At 38.6% G+C, this 16,770-nt stretch overlaps 1 protein-coding gene across 4 annotated transcripts in view; it reads right to left on the bottom strand.

Annotated features, from left to right (window-relative positions):
- Positions 1–16,770, bottom strand: part of cntln (centlein, centrosomal protein) — a 90,160-nt gene that overhangs the window by 14,567 nt on the left and 58,823 nt on the right. For all 4 annotated transcript variants that reach the window (XM_017405880.3, XM_025005144.2, XM_037974951.1 and 1 more), the window contains 5 exons: positions 14,332–14,458; positions 12,889–13,026; positions 12,223–12,408; positions 6,651–6,848; positions 916–990 (listed from right to left, as the gene is read on the bottom strand). In XM_017405880.3, the coding sequence (XP_017261369.1) occupies positions 916–990; positions 6,651–6,848; positions 12,223–12,408; positions 12,889–13,026; positions 14,332–14,458 (724 nt within the window). The remainder of the gene's footprint in view (positions 1–915; positions 991–6,650; positions 6,849–12,222; positions 12,409–12,888; positions 13,027–14,331; positions 14,459–16,770) is intronic.

Raw genomic sequence — 16,770 nt, 5'->3', positions numbered from 1 at the left:
TACACTGATTGCTCAGTGACTGATCGGAATCAACAGATTTTCAGCTTGGCCCATGACTGGCAGATCTGGCGCTCAAAAATCCTTTTTTTTCCTGAAACATAAATGTGTCGTAGCATCTAGTGTGTACCAATAACTGCAGCGTGGAAATTATTACAGAGTGAAAAAAACTTAAATTAGCTATTTGTAACAACTAATGAGAAAAAGAATAAAGTTTTTTTTCTTTGACAGCTGCCACATATTTAAGCCCGTACTTTAAAACACTTCTCATTTGCAAGTTTGATACAAAGGTGAAGAAAGATTAAATAGTTTAATGGTTTCAATTACTCTAATTTGTCATACATATAAAATAAAATAAGCAGTTTAAACAATTTAACACATATAACAGTAAAGTTATTTATTGCTACTGAATATTATGCTGGACACTGCTGACGTTTATGGTAAAAGCTCAATGAAAAACTGTTTGTTCTGCAATTTCCTGTTGCAAAACAGTAGGTGTAAAAAAAAACAACAGGGAAGTCAAGGACTCATATTCTAGTTTCTAAAAAAGTTATTCTGCAATTTCTTTTCAGATGGATTATATTTGTACAAATACTAACATTAATACCTTGGAAAACCTTCTGTTTAAATCTTCAGTGAGAAAGAATTAATCTGATATTGACCAAATCTGGAATCAAAAGATCAGAGCAAAAGCAGCAAAAGGCATCAACAAAAAAACTTGCAGCTGGTGCATCTCTACTGAACTCCACCCTAAAAGAGACTTGTCCTCTTTAATCAGGTAGAAGATAAGTGCAGATGTTAATATTGGCTAAAATGATTTAAAAAATATTAACCTATTTTGGTGTCAGTAACATTCTGCCAAAGTATGAAAAGAATGAGTAAATGGTGTTATTTTTACTGCATGCATGCGAGGCTGACCTTCTGCTGGAGAATGAGGTTTAGGTGGTCCAACCACTCCTGGTCTCTGGGACTCTCTCTGCAAGCTGCTGCCGTCTGGGGAATAAAAAAACAAAACATTATTGCTTTTCAATGACAGGAGCGCTGAAAAACACATTCAATGGCTGTGAATCATTGTGATTCTAAAAGAGAATATCTTAAAAGAAAAAACGCAGTAAAACATGATGTATACAGAAGGCATGTTGAGAAACAAGGTATCAAGTTATGATGTTTATGGAGGCAAAATGCCACAGTATCTTACTTTTTAATGGCTGAAGCTTAAAGGCAGTAATGCAGCATCACACCAGCCAGGACCTTGAAGAAACTCTCTAAAGACCCAGTGGCAGGGTAATGCCAGGATACATCTGCATAGCAGTCTTTTATAAAGACCTTTAGGAGAGCGAGCCTTGTTACTGCTAATGAACAGGGTGAAGATCAACCGCATGGCCATGTACACCTCAGCACTTATGTATTACCTCTTTAAACACACACTGTTGCCACAGGAAAATGTGACAAGCCTTTGCCTCGCAGGGACACAGTAAGGGAACGGAGGAGTAATGTGGGAGTGTGTATTTGAATTATAATATTTGCGGACCTTCATGAACACAAGCCTATGAGGTTTGTGGTGGCTGTACAATACTTTCTGCAAAGACACTCATGCAGAACTCACACCGAATGTTCTTATAGCACCAGTTTCAGAAGCTTATTTAAGTAAAGTAGCAACACGGATGGATGACAGAACAGCAAGGGTTAGCTTTCATCCTAAAAAAAAGAAAAGCAGTCTGACCATCAGTTATTAATATCTTCATCTGAAAATATGCAAGTAATGTTCAGATTCAAGTTCTCAGTCTTCTTTTTGGCAAAATCACTTTTGCCCTTTGGCATGGAACATTTTCAGGACAACCGGGTGGGATATGTCTTCAAGATTATGCATAAAGAAGAATTTTTACAAAATTGGTAAAGAGGTGAGTAAAGGAGATAGAAAAAAAAACAACATGAAATTTTGATGGCAGTATGGATCGCTGTGTTAAAAAATGCAGATAATCCTCAGTTGAGGGCTGTGCTCTGAGTTCTTACCTAGTTTATTATATTATCTACAGTTAGCGGCATTGTTCTGCCAATATAAATCTAATCTCTAAGGACAAAGACGCAAGATCTTTTATATGTATCATGCAGTGGGATGTATTCACCTGCATATTATTGCTTTAGATATCTGTCAATAAGTAGGACGTTGGTGGATTAGGTTTATTACAAAACATCCCACAGACATTTATTAGACTCAAATGTGGGAAGTTTCAATACAGGATTTATTCCCCAGGTTTCTTTGTTACAATTTAAATTGGGTTTGGTATTGTAATGACAAGACTACCCATTGATAACTTTAATGTACAAATTTATATGATTATACTATTTATTTTGTAAATAGTATAATCATGGGTTTTAATTGTCGGTAGTTTAACAAAACAGTTTTCCTTAAATTTTCTTAGTGGGAGGTCAAATATAAGTTACATTTTTGCACTGAACAAATTCTATCTCATCAAATGTTTTTTTTTATCCCAGTGCAGATTTAACCTTGATGAATAACTAAGAGAACCATGTCATTGACTGTATCCAAAACAAATAGTTGCAGCCAACATGAAGTGACCAGCTGGTTTGTAACTTATCATTTTGAAGCCTTAAAACTAATTGGTCAACGCCATCTGTGTTTTTTGAAAATTAATTTAATGAGCGAGCTGTGGACCTGACTGCAGAAACCACGATTGGCCTTTACTATGTTTTCACATCTGAACACATATTCTGATTGAGTCTCTATTATTCTTCAATTAAACAAACAAAACAAAGACCATACAACCACTTGAGCGTAGAAAACTGATTAAAATCCTAAGCTAAGAATTAAGTTTTTGAGATATAAAATTAGGTGAGTTGGCTTTAATTTCTTTTTAGTTGGACTTCCTTTGCAATCAGGCCTCCAGCCTAACTTTTAAATCAGGAAACATTTTTTTAACATCAAATGTGATACACAGATCATAAATCATAGTTCCAGTTCATAAGTTTACTATGAGGAATACTTTTTAAAATCTTCCTAAACACCAATGTGCCAATTAATCTGTTACTCAGAAGCACAAGAAAAAATTGGTAAAGAACAAGCACAGACAGAAACACTTTTTGCTGGTGACTCGATGAAGCTTCTTCACAACAGCATCCATCATCAGCCAACTTAAACCAATCAGATCAACAAACCACTACAAGCAGGACTTGCTTGTAAATGGGAGAAGCCATTATTGACTGTCGTCAAACCTACAGAAACGTTTTACCTGCTTCTGTTACAGGGCACTTATTGCTCCGAGCTTTTTCATTTTGACTGCAAATAGATAGCAAAATAAAACAGAAGGTAGACAAATGAATTTTCTCATGAATGCTCCTTGCAAATTTCAAGTTAAAATAAGAACTTGGTACCTCCAAATATTCTCAGCTGTAGGTTTTAAAAAACAAGAACAAGCAGGGGGACTTGAGATTATTCTGAAAAATTCACTTAAAGCAAAAGAGCAATAAATAACACTAACAGCATATTAAAAGCAGTTGTGATAAATTAATAAAAAAAGTATAATGGTTAACAAGATTGTTTATTATTGAGCCCCTTGTTTATTTATCTTTCTCAGCAATGTTTTCATATGTCAACCAGTCCATCAATGTCAGGGTCACAGGTTTCTGTTATTATTATTTTGTAGGTTAGACGCTGAAACTTTCTGGACCCACTGCTCCGTACTGTGTTATCTTTAGTGATAATGCCAGTATTGAAATGGCTTATTAGGTGTCAAATTAGAAGAGAGCTAAGTTGAAGGAAGCGTATTGTTAAAAAGTAACTCAAGTCAAAGCAGTTGTTTTGCAACTGCTGCACTTAACTCTCTTAGAACATAAGCGTCCACGGTCTGTGAAAGACGATGTGTGCAAAGGCGAGGCTGCTTGCCTACCCTTGGTAGATATAGAAGAAATAACTGACCCTTCATCTAACATTAGGGTGCAAAACGAACTGGTCTGGCAATTACAACCTTATTACATCTGGATCATTAACTCCACAACAAGTTATCCAGGGAGTCTGGAGCTGCTCAGGTCTGAGCTCTGTTGCACAATATGGAATGAATAAAGGCAAATTACAATAAATGCAGCATGCTGCAAGTGAATAAATATGGGTGGGGTATGTATTTTGCAGCACAGACACTTTCTTTGCTTGTCATGTTGACAGATACCATTAACTCTGTGTGATTGTTGAACTGTGTGCAGACATGGAACTATGTTTGAATGAATGTTTAGAAACAACAAATATTGAATAGGACAAATAAGGACAACACAGAGTGATAAACTCTGGTGCTTTCACTCATTTTCTATGCTAAAAAAATGCCAAAAATCTACAAAATGAGTTGCATAAACAGACCGGGTCAGAGACACATTTCTGTTCAATGAAAGGTTTTGGGAAAAACTTGTAATTTCAAGAGCAAACCAACAAACTAGGACTAATGGTCTGGAAGGAAGAAAATATGCAGCCTTAGAAAAACATTGTGGTGCTAATTAACTAAAGGTCATTTATTTCTAAAATAAAATCCCCACCAGGAATAATTAAAATACTAACAAGCCAGAAAAAAATCATTGATTTCAAAACTAAATGCCTGTGCCCTAAAGTGTTACAAACATTGGTAAATCTTGTTGATACAAAGCATCTGCTGATCTAATGAAAAGTAAGAATGCAGGCAGAGTAATGTTCTTGAAAACAAAAAAGTACAAGTAGGTACCAAACAACCAAGTCAGACAATGAACATACCCATGCAAATCTGGACTTTTTGAAAACCTCCTGCTGTGCCCCGAATGTTGAGGCTGTGCCCTTTCTCAAGTACAATGAAAATGAAAAAAAAAGAAAAACACGTCTCCTAAAACACAAGCATGAATAAATATTTTTATTGAGATCAGACAGCAGCTAACTGTAGAGTGTTAATACACTTTTTGAACATGACAAATACACTAAATGGACAATAGTATTTGACCACACCTGACGACACACTAGCAGGGAAGTTGGTCCCTTTTTTGCAGCTATAACAGCTCTCACTCTTCTTGGAAGTCTTTCCATGAGATTTTGAAATGGGTTATGTGGGAATTTGGTCCCGTTCTCTCTGTAAAGCATTAATGTTGCACAAGAAGGTTTGGCTTGCAATCTCCGTTCCAGTTGAGGTTGAGGTCAGAGCTCTTTGCGGGTTGGTCAAGTTCTTCCACACTGAACTCATCAAACCACGTCTTTATAGTCCTTGCTTTGTGCACTGGGGCACAGTCGAGTTGGAACAGTAAAGAGTTGGAAACACAGCAGTGACCATAATGTCTTGGTATGCCGAAGCATTAAGATTGCCCATCAACATTTAACAGGTGTGGTCAAATATTTTTGTGTAGTGTAGCTAACCTCATCTGACAAACTGAAGGACATGCTTTTGAGTTACAAAGTATTCAAATCTGGCATGTATTTTTATGTTGATCCATTTAAATCGACAAAAAATGTAAGAAGAATATCTGAGTGTCAAACACTACCAATCATCTGCCATTTTTTAAACTTGTGCAGACTGCCTAGGAATAATTAATATTCCCCATTTCTACCCCTAGCCACCAAATTACTTTCAAACCCCACCTTTGCACTCACTCTCATTTAATTTAAAATTTTCTATAAACATGACATTTAAAACCACTTGTTTTAAGGCACCAAATAGGCCCAAATTATGACAAATGATTTAATTAGTAAGCGGATGAGTGTTACTCTACCCACGGAGTTTTCAAGACTGATGAGCGAGACTTTTTGTCAAGAGAGAAACTGTTCTCGGTCATCTGCTGGGTGGAGCTGTACAGCAAAGGCTTAAAATTGGTTTCAAGTGTGAGTAAGTGCCTAGTGCACCCTCTCTCATCTCATCCTGTGATAGATGAGAGGACGTCCCCTGGGATGTGAGGCTGATTGTAACATGGCTGCTAATTGATGACATGGTTGGGAATGATCTATGGTAGACAGAATGCCCACCAAGTTAGAAAAGAGTTTCAAACACTTTTGCAAGCAGACAGCAATCAATAATCAAAGAATTTCAGTTCAGTGACTGTTTTCCTGAAAAAGAAAAAGTTGCACTTAGTGAACACTTGTGCCATATTTATAAAAAGGGTTTAGATCAAGAACACTGGCTTTAAGGTGCCACATTTTTCCTCAACATCAGTTTAACTTCTATTAGTGAAATGCCTTGGTGTCCATTATACCTTTCACAAAAGTTGGTGTGCAGCCTTACGTATTTGCACAAATCTCCTATCTAACCATCAATAAAAGGTCAGACAAAAGCAGAGACTGCCAGAAAGGAAAAATACTGCTGGATATAGGTGAAGTGAACTAAGGACTGAGAGCTTCTTGTTATTCTCTCTTTTTAATACCAATCTACAGTATCTGTTCCCTTAGGTCAGGGCAAAGTAGCTTCTTCCCAATGATTTGTTTTTAATTTAGACAGAAGATACCCAAAGCTATGAGTTGATATTGATGTTATAATGTCAATCCCATCTATCAAAAACTTTTCAAATGCTCCAAAATTTCACAGAACAGACAATCTCTCATAGGCATGAGTGCTTTGTAGATAATCTAAACAAGATATAGATCTTCAAGTTAGCATTTGTACAGTATGAAATGTTGACCTGCTGTCCCTCGGACTTACCTGATCCGTTTCCATTATGTCTGCGAGATCGTTCTCTGACATATTGAGGATGGAGGCAGCAATGGACTTTGCTTTGATCATAGACTTGGCTGAGAGGCCGCTCTTCGCTGCCACAGAGCTGGCCTGCCTCAGCCTCCTCCTGCTCATCAACTGCTGCTTGACCTCTTGAACATCTAAAAGTATTTCACTGGCAAGGGTCTGAAAGAAGAGGGATGGGGGGGGGGATAAAAAAAAAAGAAGAGGATGATGAAATGGATATAGAAAAACAAGAGGGATAGCGCTGCCTGCCAGATGAATAAATGAAATTGATCAAGCATGCGCCAGAGAGGCCTAGTACATTATGGAGGAATATTGAGTTTGACACACTCAGATTCTCTTCGGTTTTGCCTCACACTCCCCTGTAGAAACGTGGACCCGAGGGTTTGTTGCCCTGTCGATTGAGAGCTAAGGGAACACGGCTTTGATATTAAACACACCCCGAGTTTTGCTTAATTCTCCAAAGGCAGAAAATCACACATCAGAGAGAGGGAGAGAGATACAGAGAGATACTAAAAAAGCAGCCATTCATTTATTTATTTGCTTTCCAAATGTCTTGCAGTACAACAGGGCAGCATAACACTGTTAATAATTAAGCTAACAGGGGCTGTCTCAAATGGTGCCCGAGTGGACGGCAAGCACGAAGAGGCAGGCCTGGGATGGCACAGTTGTCAGGCACTAAATAGGAGTATGCTCTAAATACAGAGAGACAATTAAATGGTAAAACTGCCACTGTACATGAGAAAGCCAATAAAGTAAACTCCCCTTTGCTTCATTTTGAGCTTATTGATCGAAGCAATAATCTTCTGCATCATTCCCTTGCAAGCCTGCTGAAAAGCTGACCTTGGGTGATTGTCAGATGAGGGAAAGCTAGAGACAGGAGAACTTACAGTACGCAAAAACAACAACAAAACTAGTACGACTTGTTCTAAAACAATAGACAGTGTGAATAAACAAGGTGATTTACTAACACGTTACATATGCACCAAAAACAAACTTGAAAACCACTCAAGGGAACTAAAATCATGAGGGTAATCACATAAGAACAGTGTTGAAGAGCAGCAAACACCTTCTGGGTAACTTGTAGGCTTGTAGCAATTTTTTCTATTACCCAGATTCAATACAAAGTTAATTTATTCAAAAAACTTATGAGTTTGTTTTTATATATGTGTTTAAACTGTTCAGTTTTAGACTGAACGCGGGGCCTTTTGACAATCTGTCTATGCGCTAATGCATAAACTGTTGCACTTAAATGACTGACAAGAAAAAAAAAGTGTGAGTTGACACGGAGGGCCCAGTTTCCTCCAAGTTATTATTAATAATAAGTCAGATCAATAAAATGACTTCAGGTAAATTCAACTTTTAAAAGTAACTTTTAGCTTTCAGTTTAGTAATAATTTCAGGAGGACAAATAAAAGCTAGAAACCTCATCCAGCTCTTGGGTTGTTTTGATGATCGAAAATTAGTCTTTACCTCAAAAGAAAGCGCATCTTAATATTTAGGGGGAATAGATGTTATTTTATCTAAAGCAGATGCCATCAAAAGTTGCTCAGAGGCCGGAATGTTTTAAAATCAGAAAATCGAGTGACCAGCCTTTAATTAGCCATTGTTCTGGTAATTATGACCACTCTGTTTTACAGTTTCTAAGGTTCTTATGTTATTAGACACTTAATATTAAGTGTATTATATATATATATATATATATATATATATATATATACACGATGAACTTTATTTATAGATACAGTCTGTTTTACGTACAACTTTCTGATGCCATAAATAGATGGAATTTACCACACTGTTTCCTTTTTTAAAAGTGTGAGACAATGTTCCCTGGTTTCTGTTTTGGTTGTAACTTACAGCATGTGAATCCCTACACATAAACTGTAAATATGTAATATAGAAAATGTTAAATATTAGGAAAATGCTGGACTCAAACCTGGCTCTTCCAAGTTTTTGCTCTTCTCACATCCCACTGAGCTGAACAGCCAGAGGTCCCCGTTTTCTAGCTACTTGTGTGCAGGTGTCTGAGTTAGGCCTGATGATGTGCTGGGACCAAGCAAACTGTGTCAGATTAAGTTTTAATAAAAATTTAAAACTTTGTGGGCCAGAACGAATGGGCGTGAAGGCTGAATATGGCCCACAGGCTGCCACTTGACTAACACTGATTTACAGTCTAAGAGAAATTTGTCATCGTTACCCAAGAGTTACATTAAATTGCTGAAAACCCTCCATAAATAATCATCCAAAAAGAGACTATGGGTGGAACTGATCACTTATTCTAAACCTTGAAATTGATCGTTTGGACACAAAAAGTAAAATGCTCAGAAAATTAAATTTGCGTGTACTTGTGTGTTTGTTCATTCTTTAGAAAAAAGAAAATTAGCGAATAAAGACTATAGTAGGTAAACAAGACATGAATTAGGACATGAAAATGGACACTGAATGAGTGACTAAAAGTTTTTTTTAATAATAACTTGAGACTGCTGAAACACTCTCCATACACTTGAGAAGAAAAAGGCTAATTCAAAAAGAAAATGCAGAGCAGCAGGAGAAAAAACAGTATAGTTACATTATCCTTGGCATTGATACAAAAACAAAGCAAAAAACTAAAGAGGATTACTACAAAAACTCTTATTTTGAAAAAACGTCAAACACGTTGTGTATCATTAACTTTCAGAGTATGTTACCAAAAACATACCACAAAAACTATGCACAATACTGCGCTTTTCAGCAGGGATGACAAGCCCAAGTATTATCTGTAAGAGAATAATTTTAGTGTGTGTGTGTGTGTGTGTGTGTGTGTGTATGTGTGTTGTGTGAAACAGTCACATACGCAGGGCCACTGTTTAGCAGTTCAAGAGCAGTGCTTACAGCCTGGGGCGTGTGCAGGGGCCAGATAGGTTTGCTGGCACACAATAAGAAAAAAAATTCTCAACACACAAATACACACACACACATACAGACACAAAGAACAAAAAAATAAGCTCATAAAGACACAGATATCTATACACACACACACACACACACACACACACACGCAGCCCTCCGGTCCTGATCAATACATGACAAGAGTAAATCTCCTCCGGACGTCAGGCAGTCCAATCAAAGGGCTTGGTGTTCTTATAGGGGATCACAAGAGCCAGGGGGAGACAAACAATGATGTGAATCCTCAACAACAGCACAATGGCCTCAACAGCTTAGGGTTATGGGAATGGAGGAGAAGTGTAATACGGGCATGAAGTGTATTTCTATACACAGTTTTTACATGCAGTGCAGTTTTCATTTAAAGTTGCAACAGCACATGTAGATTTTTTTTCCCCTCTTGTGGCTTTTCCTCACCGTAAGTCTGTACATGTGCGTGATTAGGTGGCATTATTACACAAAAGAAGGGCCAAGTGATCAGTTGCATGGACAAAATTGTAGGTTCAGAATGGAAGCAGAACATCCAAACAAATCTTATCCACCTGAAAATTTGCTCAGACTAAACTAAGCCACACAGAGGCAAGAGGTGCTTCCTAACTTTCTCAATATCTGGCCCGAGAGCAAAAGCAATAGAAAGTTATAATACCGCACTTTGTCCATAACCTGTCAACCACTTGATTTATTTGTGTGCGGGGAAAAAAAAAATCTGCCATTGTTATCTATCTGCCAAGCCCTTTTCTTTTTTGACAGACAGGTGTGAGCTGAACTGAAGTGATGGACAGTGTTTATCAGTCTCTGGCAGACTCACACATAGATTGACACAAGCAGCACAGGGTGATGAATTAGACCTAAACAAAGACAACAGTGACTGTTTCCAAAAGCTAGACAGCATTCTGACAATGGTGGCTTGTTCCATTAGACACAGGAAGGAAGTGGACACACATCAGGACACATGGATTATGATGGTGGCCACGGCTGTGGGCTAAAAAACTAATGGTGACACCCTGCACATAATTAGATACCCAAGCCTAACTCGGCACATTGAGAGGCTTTTGTATCGTAGGAGGAGATGTGCAAGATGTAAATTCTAGGTTTGGTTCTTCTTTCAGTTGGACATTAGGAAAATACTGAATAAAATATTAATATCTAATCACACCAACATTGTAGTTAGACAAATCAATCTTCTTAACCAGTTAGCTTTATTGTCTACAATCAAAAACATTTTGGCTTAATTTGGTAATCACAGGACCAGTGCGTACTGTTGTTTGTGAATTAAAATGTCAGCTGTCACGTAAAGCTAAAGTTTAACTTGAAATTAGGTTCTCTGCACAAACAATCATAGTGTGCAATGCTTGCATCATTGATGTGTGAAGTTGATCTGAACCACAGCAACCCCTTTAAAGTTCGTAGTGACTTATATAAATCACAGCTGGGCTATTTGAAACTGCAACTCCAAAGTAATCAAACTTTTACTCTTTATGATCAAAAACAGGGTGAGCAGTCACCTCAGATTTCAGAGGGTGTCCGACATCACAGTATGTGTTTATATATATGATGTAGCATTTGGGGTTTTGGGTTGAAGCCTGGACAAGGTTAAATATTCTAAATAAAGTAGTAAACATCCCTCTCCCAAATCAAAATCAAGGCAATGATAGAATGAACACTGTCTCTAAAAACATCATCACAGAAATACCCAAATGTTCATATTGCGAAACATAATTGTGTGCACTGTGGTTACTAAAAATATCCTATCGCCGATCAGCTGAGTCTGTTGAGAGTTGTTCTGTTTCAAGTTATTCTGGGTCACACAAAAATGTTCTTTCCTCCCCAGAACTACGGCAGATTTTCTTTTCTTTCACAATCACTCGTGTTTAATGTTTGAAGCTGCTGGTTTGGATTTAGACCGGCAGAACTGTAAGTCACGGAGGATTTACGGCAGGATTCATTCAGCAGTCTCTGTGCACACAACTGTGCAACATCCAGTTCAGAAAAGAGTGACAAAGTGACTGACTCTTGTAACAGTGATGAAATGCAAAAATACATAATACAGTATTGGCTTGCACTGCTGGAAATTTTTGTTTGAATTGTTCAGATGGTGGAAATTTGCTACTTAGACAATCCAGCTTTCAGGGACATTACAGAGAAATTACTTTTTACAGCAGATATTGCAGAAGAAAAACTTTTTTTTGTTACAGGGTCACTAAAAGGTCCAGTAAAAACTGTTTTGCAGCCCCGTATCTGTCTGTATCCTGGTGGATACAGACCAGGCCCCTTAACTAAATAATATGACACGCAGTTTTTCGGCACCCTAACTTTGTGGGGAAAACACCAACACACTGACACTACTCTGCCAACTCGCCCAACTCTTGACGAAGACAGCTCATATCAGTGAACAGATACTGTCGATAGTGGTTTACTCTTTCTTTTTTTTTTTTTTTTTTTTTTTTACAAGTAAAATGTTTTCAAACTTTTATCTACAGGTGTCACACAAATTCCTAGCAGCTAACTCATTAACAGAACAAACAAGCAAATAACTAAAGGACACGCCTCATGTTACTGGTTTAAAATACGTTTTATGATGAAAATAGGCTAACTCTGGACATTACGGTACCTTGATAAAAGAATGAAGCTGCTCCAGCTGGGAGTAGGCCTGGCCGACTTGTCTCTGAAGCCTGTCCAAGGCTTGGGAGCTCTGCTGGGTCAACCCTTCCATTTGCTCAGTGGCGGTCCGTTCCAGGGCAGCCAAAGCCTGCTCACTGGCTCCCACGCGAGCCTGTAGGACATGAATCCGCTGCTCCTGAGAAGAAAAACAGCAGACAGAGTGGGTCAGCTGAAAGCACATACATATATATATTTCTGTTTTATAAAAAAGCAGAGAATATACATACTGTATGTTTTGAGGCTTTTATGATTATTGCTTAAAAATGGGACTATAGTGTTCTACTTTGAAGACTGCTGCTGTTTTTAGGCCATTCAGATAAGATTGTAGCCAAAGCAAGAATTAAACTATGTAGAAAAATAAATGAAAACGGCCAGCTGCAGCAGCTGTGATCCAATTTGATGACAACAAACTGAATATATTTGCACTTTACTCTGAGACAGCAAATAGAAATGTTTGTAAGTACATTATTTTTCAGTTAGCAACAAGCAGCTTCTTTGTTGAAGTACAAAGAACTTCTGCCCAAAACAACTTGTTGAAAAAAAAAAAAGAAAAAAGATACTGAAAACAATGTAAAACATCATTCTAATCAGAATCAGTGGTGTGGTTGTTTCTAACCTTTTTCGCGAGGTCCTCTTTTAGTTTTGCACAGGAGGCCTCATGTTGGCTTTTCTCTGTTGTTGCGACGTTTAATCTTCTTTTTAGAGATTCAATGAGGGCCTTCCTGTTGGTGGCCTCCTCTGAAGAAGTTTTCACCTGTGCAAAAAGAATTTTAAAAAGTTAGAGGAAGTGGCCTAACAAAGAGATAGGGGAGATGTACTTTTTTTTCCCACAACAGAAATTAAAATATTTAGCATATTAATTAAAGGTAGGTTTTTTTAAAATATCTGGCACTGGCCACACCTGAGCATGCTAAATTAATTAAAAGCCAGGCACATGTGTCGGGAGAAAAGTGTTGCTACACAGGATACTTTACTGAAATATTAAAACACTAGACCAAATGTCCCCCTCTTCTCTCGCTGTTGGAAACTGAAGTTAGCAGGAACTGATTTACGGGTGCTGCCATGTTGTATTTTAGGGACCAGTGTCTAAGCCTTAGCAATGTGGGGCTTTAAGCCCATCATCCTCCCCCGCGCACAATCATGATGTTACATGAGCTAATTACAGCTAAATGTACTGAAAAAATTAATATTTAAACATATAGCAGCAAGGTAAGAACTACATTACACCACACAAGTCAACACATGAAAAACAAATAATTTGATGTGTATATTTATTTTTTAATAAGGGCATTGTTCTGTTTGTTTACATGGAGAGGGCGGGACTTCAAACTTGTCGTCAGGGAAGCCGGTCCTGATCTGAGCTCAACTCCAGGGTTCTGCTCCTACTTTAACAGTCTTTCCTTAACCCTTTAGTCAGCGTGCTTCCTGTGACAGGATTCCCTTTCATGGCAGGGCAGTAAAAAAACCCATCAGCAGATCCCAAAAGAAGTTGATCAGAGTATTGCACTAACTTTAAAAAGAACAATGTCATATTTAGCAGGGAAATTGGTAAACCCTTTCATGAAGAAACTTATAGTTAATTGTGTATATAGGAACCAGTTCTTTGGGGTTTTTTTGAGAGAGAGGAATTACTCTTGGAATTGCATTCATAGCAAGTCTTCAATTACATGTGGCCTGGATGTGCCCTAGAGATAAATAACTTTTTTTCAGAATGTAGTACATTGTAGGTTGTAAAAATATTAAACAAATAAATTTATGAGCCAGAAACAAACAAACAAAAAATCAGCCACTTTTACAAATCTTGGTTTCTAAAAACTGACAATGTGAGAAACTAATCAGTCGACCTCTGGCATTTATTTAGAGTTTCATTCATATCTGCTTAGTAAATACTTAGTTGGTAAACATAACAGCAGCTGAAAGAAATGTCCTTTCCTTTCCCTTATAGTGTTTCAGAAGAAATAAACACCAAGCTATGAGAAATTTAGCATAACACTTATTATTAGCAGAAGGCCTCAAACCAGAAGGACTATGCTGTGTGATGAGCTGTAACTGTGAGTACCTTCTTCTCTAGCTCCTCAACTTGATCCCGGTAACTTTTCTCTATCTCCTGCAGGAACTTCAGCCTCGTCTTCAAGTCCTCCACGAACTGCCTTTTCATGGTAATATCCCGTTCTGTGTGGCTCACCCTAAAAGCGCACGAGAGGAAATGCACACATGAAACACGTCGCGAGGCAAATAGATATTTCTATTTTTGCACTGATACCGCCTCAATTACAGCATCTGTCTACGTGGCAGACTTAACACAGACGTAACACAGAAACTGACACAAACACACACACAGACAAGCTAAGCTGGCAGGCACCGTGTCCCAGTGCGGTACATCAGGCATGACAGCTCATTATGACAACTAAATACACTGGCATGCTGCTTGGGTAAGTGGAGGGGTGTAAAATAGGGATGCATATATAATTCTAACTGGCATATATTAGAACAAATGCTCTGGCAGGGAGTGCCGCTTTAAGTGTGACTGGGGAGTCCTTTTGACAAATGGCCTTTTGAATCAGCAGTGACACTACTTGAGAGACTGTAACCAAGCATTTAAATGTTTATTACGTTCCGCTCAGCATTAGCAGGGATGTAAAAACTACCAGCAGGGAGACCTTCCAAAGAAAGGACTATTTATAGAAGGAATACGCACAAAAAAAATGCTGTTTGTTTGAGCGGGGCTCCCTTAAGAGAGAAACAATGTCTCATTCTTGGAAACTGTTTATGTCTCAAGTGTCGAAAACACGCAGCACGTGTCACTTCCCATTTCAATAATCTCCTCTATTTACATGCTTAATATTCCCAAATTCTGCACTGAGGCCTTCTTTTAAGTGGTCTGAGTATGTAAGCATGTTTTATTCTGTTTTCATAAAAGGCAGATATAAGGAATTTTCATGGTTGTCTATACCTCAGGGAACTGGAACAAATAGAATAAAGATCATAAGGATGCAGTTAATTAAGTGGATTTGCTTTTTTTTTTTTATTTCAAAGTAGTGGCTCTCTTAGCTCACACACACATCGTGTTGTGTGTGTGTGTGCGTGTGCTTTAAATAAACAGATGACGCAATGCTACAGCAAAGGCTTTCATGTGAGCAAATGTCCCCGTCTCTCTAGGTGGATGAATGCCGCAGGGTGGGCTGGTTAAATAAGTGTGAGCTTGTCCTATTGGAGTGACATTAAATTAAATGAGAGAGGAGTCTAGCCTGGGGACTATGGGGTGGGAGAGAAGTAGTGCTGGCTGGTTACCCCATGGATTTGGCCATTAATGAGAAAACCCATATTGAACCTTTCAGATGACTGTCTGGTGTTGACTTAAAGACGAAGAGCAGCAATAAGAGCCCCAGCAGCTCCCTCTGCCCCAATGCTAATGGCAATTAGATCGACAACATTTATTTTAGATGTTCTTTTCTCCCACACCCCCAAAAAGAATAGAGGATAAAAAAGAATGAGGGGATGTATAGAACTTCGGCTGGAGCGTGTGATCTCTATTTATGAGTGTTAGTGAAAAGAAAAGACGAGAGCCTCAAACTATATCCCGATCACTCGCACGTTTGTTCCCTTTGTTCTGCGCTTGTTGGCTATATTGTTCATCAAACATGCGTGTATTGTAATAACAACAGTCAGTGGTCTGGAGAATGTGCGAGTAAAAGGGAGCGAGAGCACACTTTTCTGTGTATGTTGTTAAGGATGAAGTGCGGCTGGATGTTTCATGTGGCTGATAGACAACAGGGCTAAAGATGAAAGAAGCAGCTTCATAAATAAGGCAGGGCCATAGTGCCGGATATTGACTGAGGACATGCGGGTGTACTTTGAAATTCATTTCTTTTTTCCCCCCTCTTCTCTTCTTTAAGGCGAAGCAGCCTTGCTCCCTGTGTGTGTGCTGAGATGTATATTTCAGAGACGTCTAGACATGTCTTTCATTCTGAGAAGGGGTCCCTCCATGGAGGCAAACGGAGTGGTGGGCCAGAAGAGACGCGGAGTTACGTGTGTGTGCATGAGCGAGTGTGTGACAAGAGATGGAGGCGAGGCAGAGGATGTCGCGCAAACAGAGCCGAGGGATGCTCACTCTGTCGGCCTGTGATCCTTGATGCTTTGGTCACACACAAAAACATATCCGCTGTGGTTGTACACAAGCCCTGGATGCATTATTGAGAATGTCAGGCAGAGGACGGAGCATACCAGACAAAAACAGCGAGAGGAAAGCCAAGTTGTTCTTTGTACCTTTCTTTAGGTTCAAATACGAGATGTAGTTCAAATCTCAACAGTTTCCCTTAGTGAATTGTGTATAGCTATGCAATGGGACTGTGTTATCCAGCAAAAGCTGCAATGAGTGAATCATAGAACTCACTGGGGCTTGTGGCCCACAGGCCAGAGTGCTGCTGTGTGGGTTTTAGTGTCATGGGCCAAAATGGTCCCTGCTGCAGCACAGAAACAATCAATGCAAGGCTTTGAT

The sequence above is a fragment of the Kryptolebias marmoratus genome, linkage group LG3 (genome assembly GCF_001649575.2).
Source record: "Kryptolebias marmoratus isolate JLee-2015 linkage group LG3, ASM164957v2, whole genome shotgun sequence".
NCBI lineage: Eukaryota > Metazoa > Chordata > Actinopteri > Cyprinodontiformes > Rivulidae > Kryptolebias > Kryptolebias marmoratus.
This window is presented reverse-complemented; position numbering and strand designations above follow the sequence as displayed.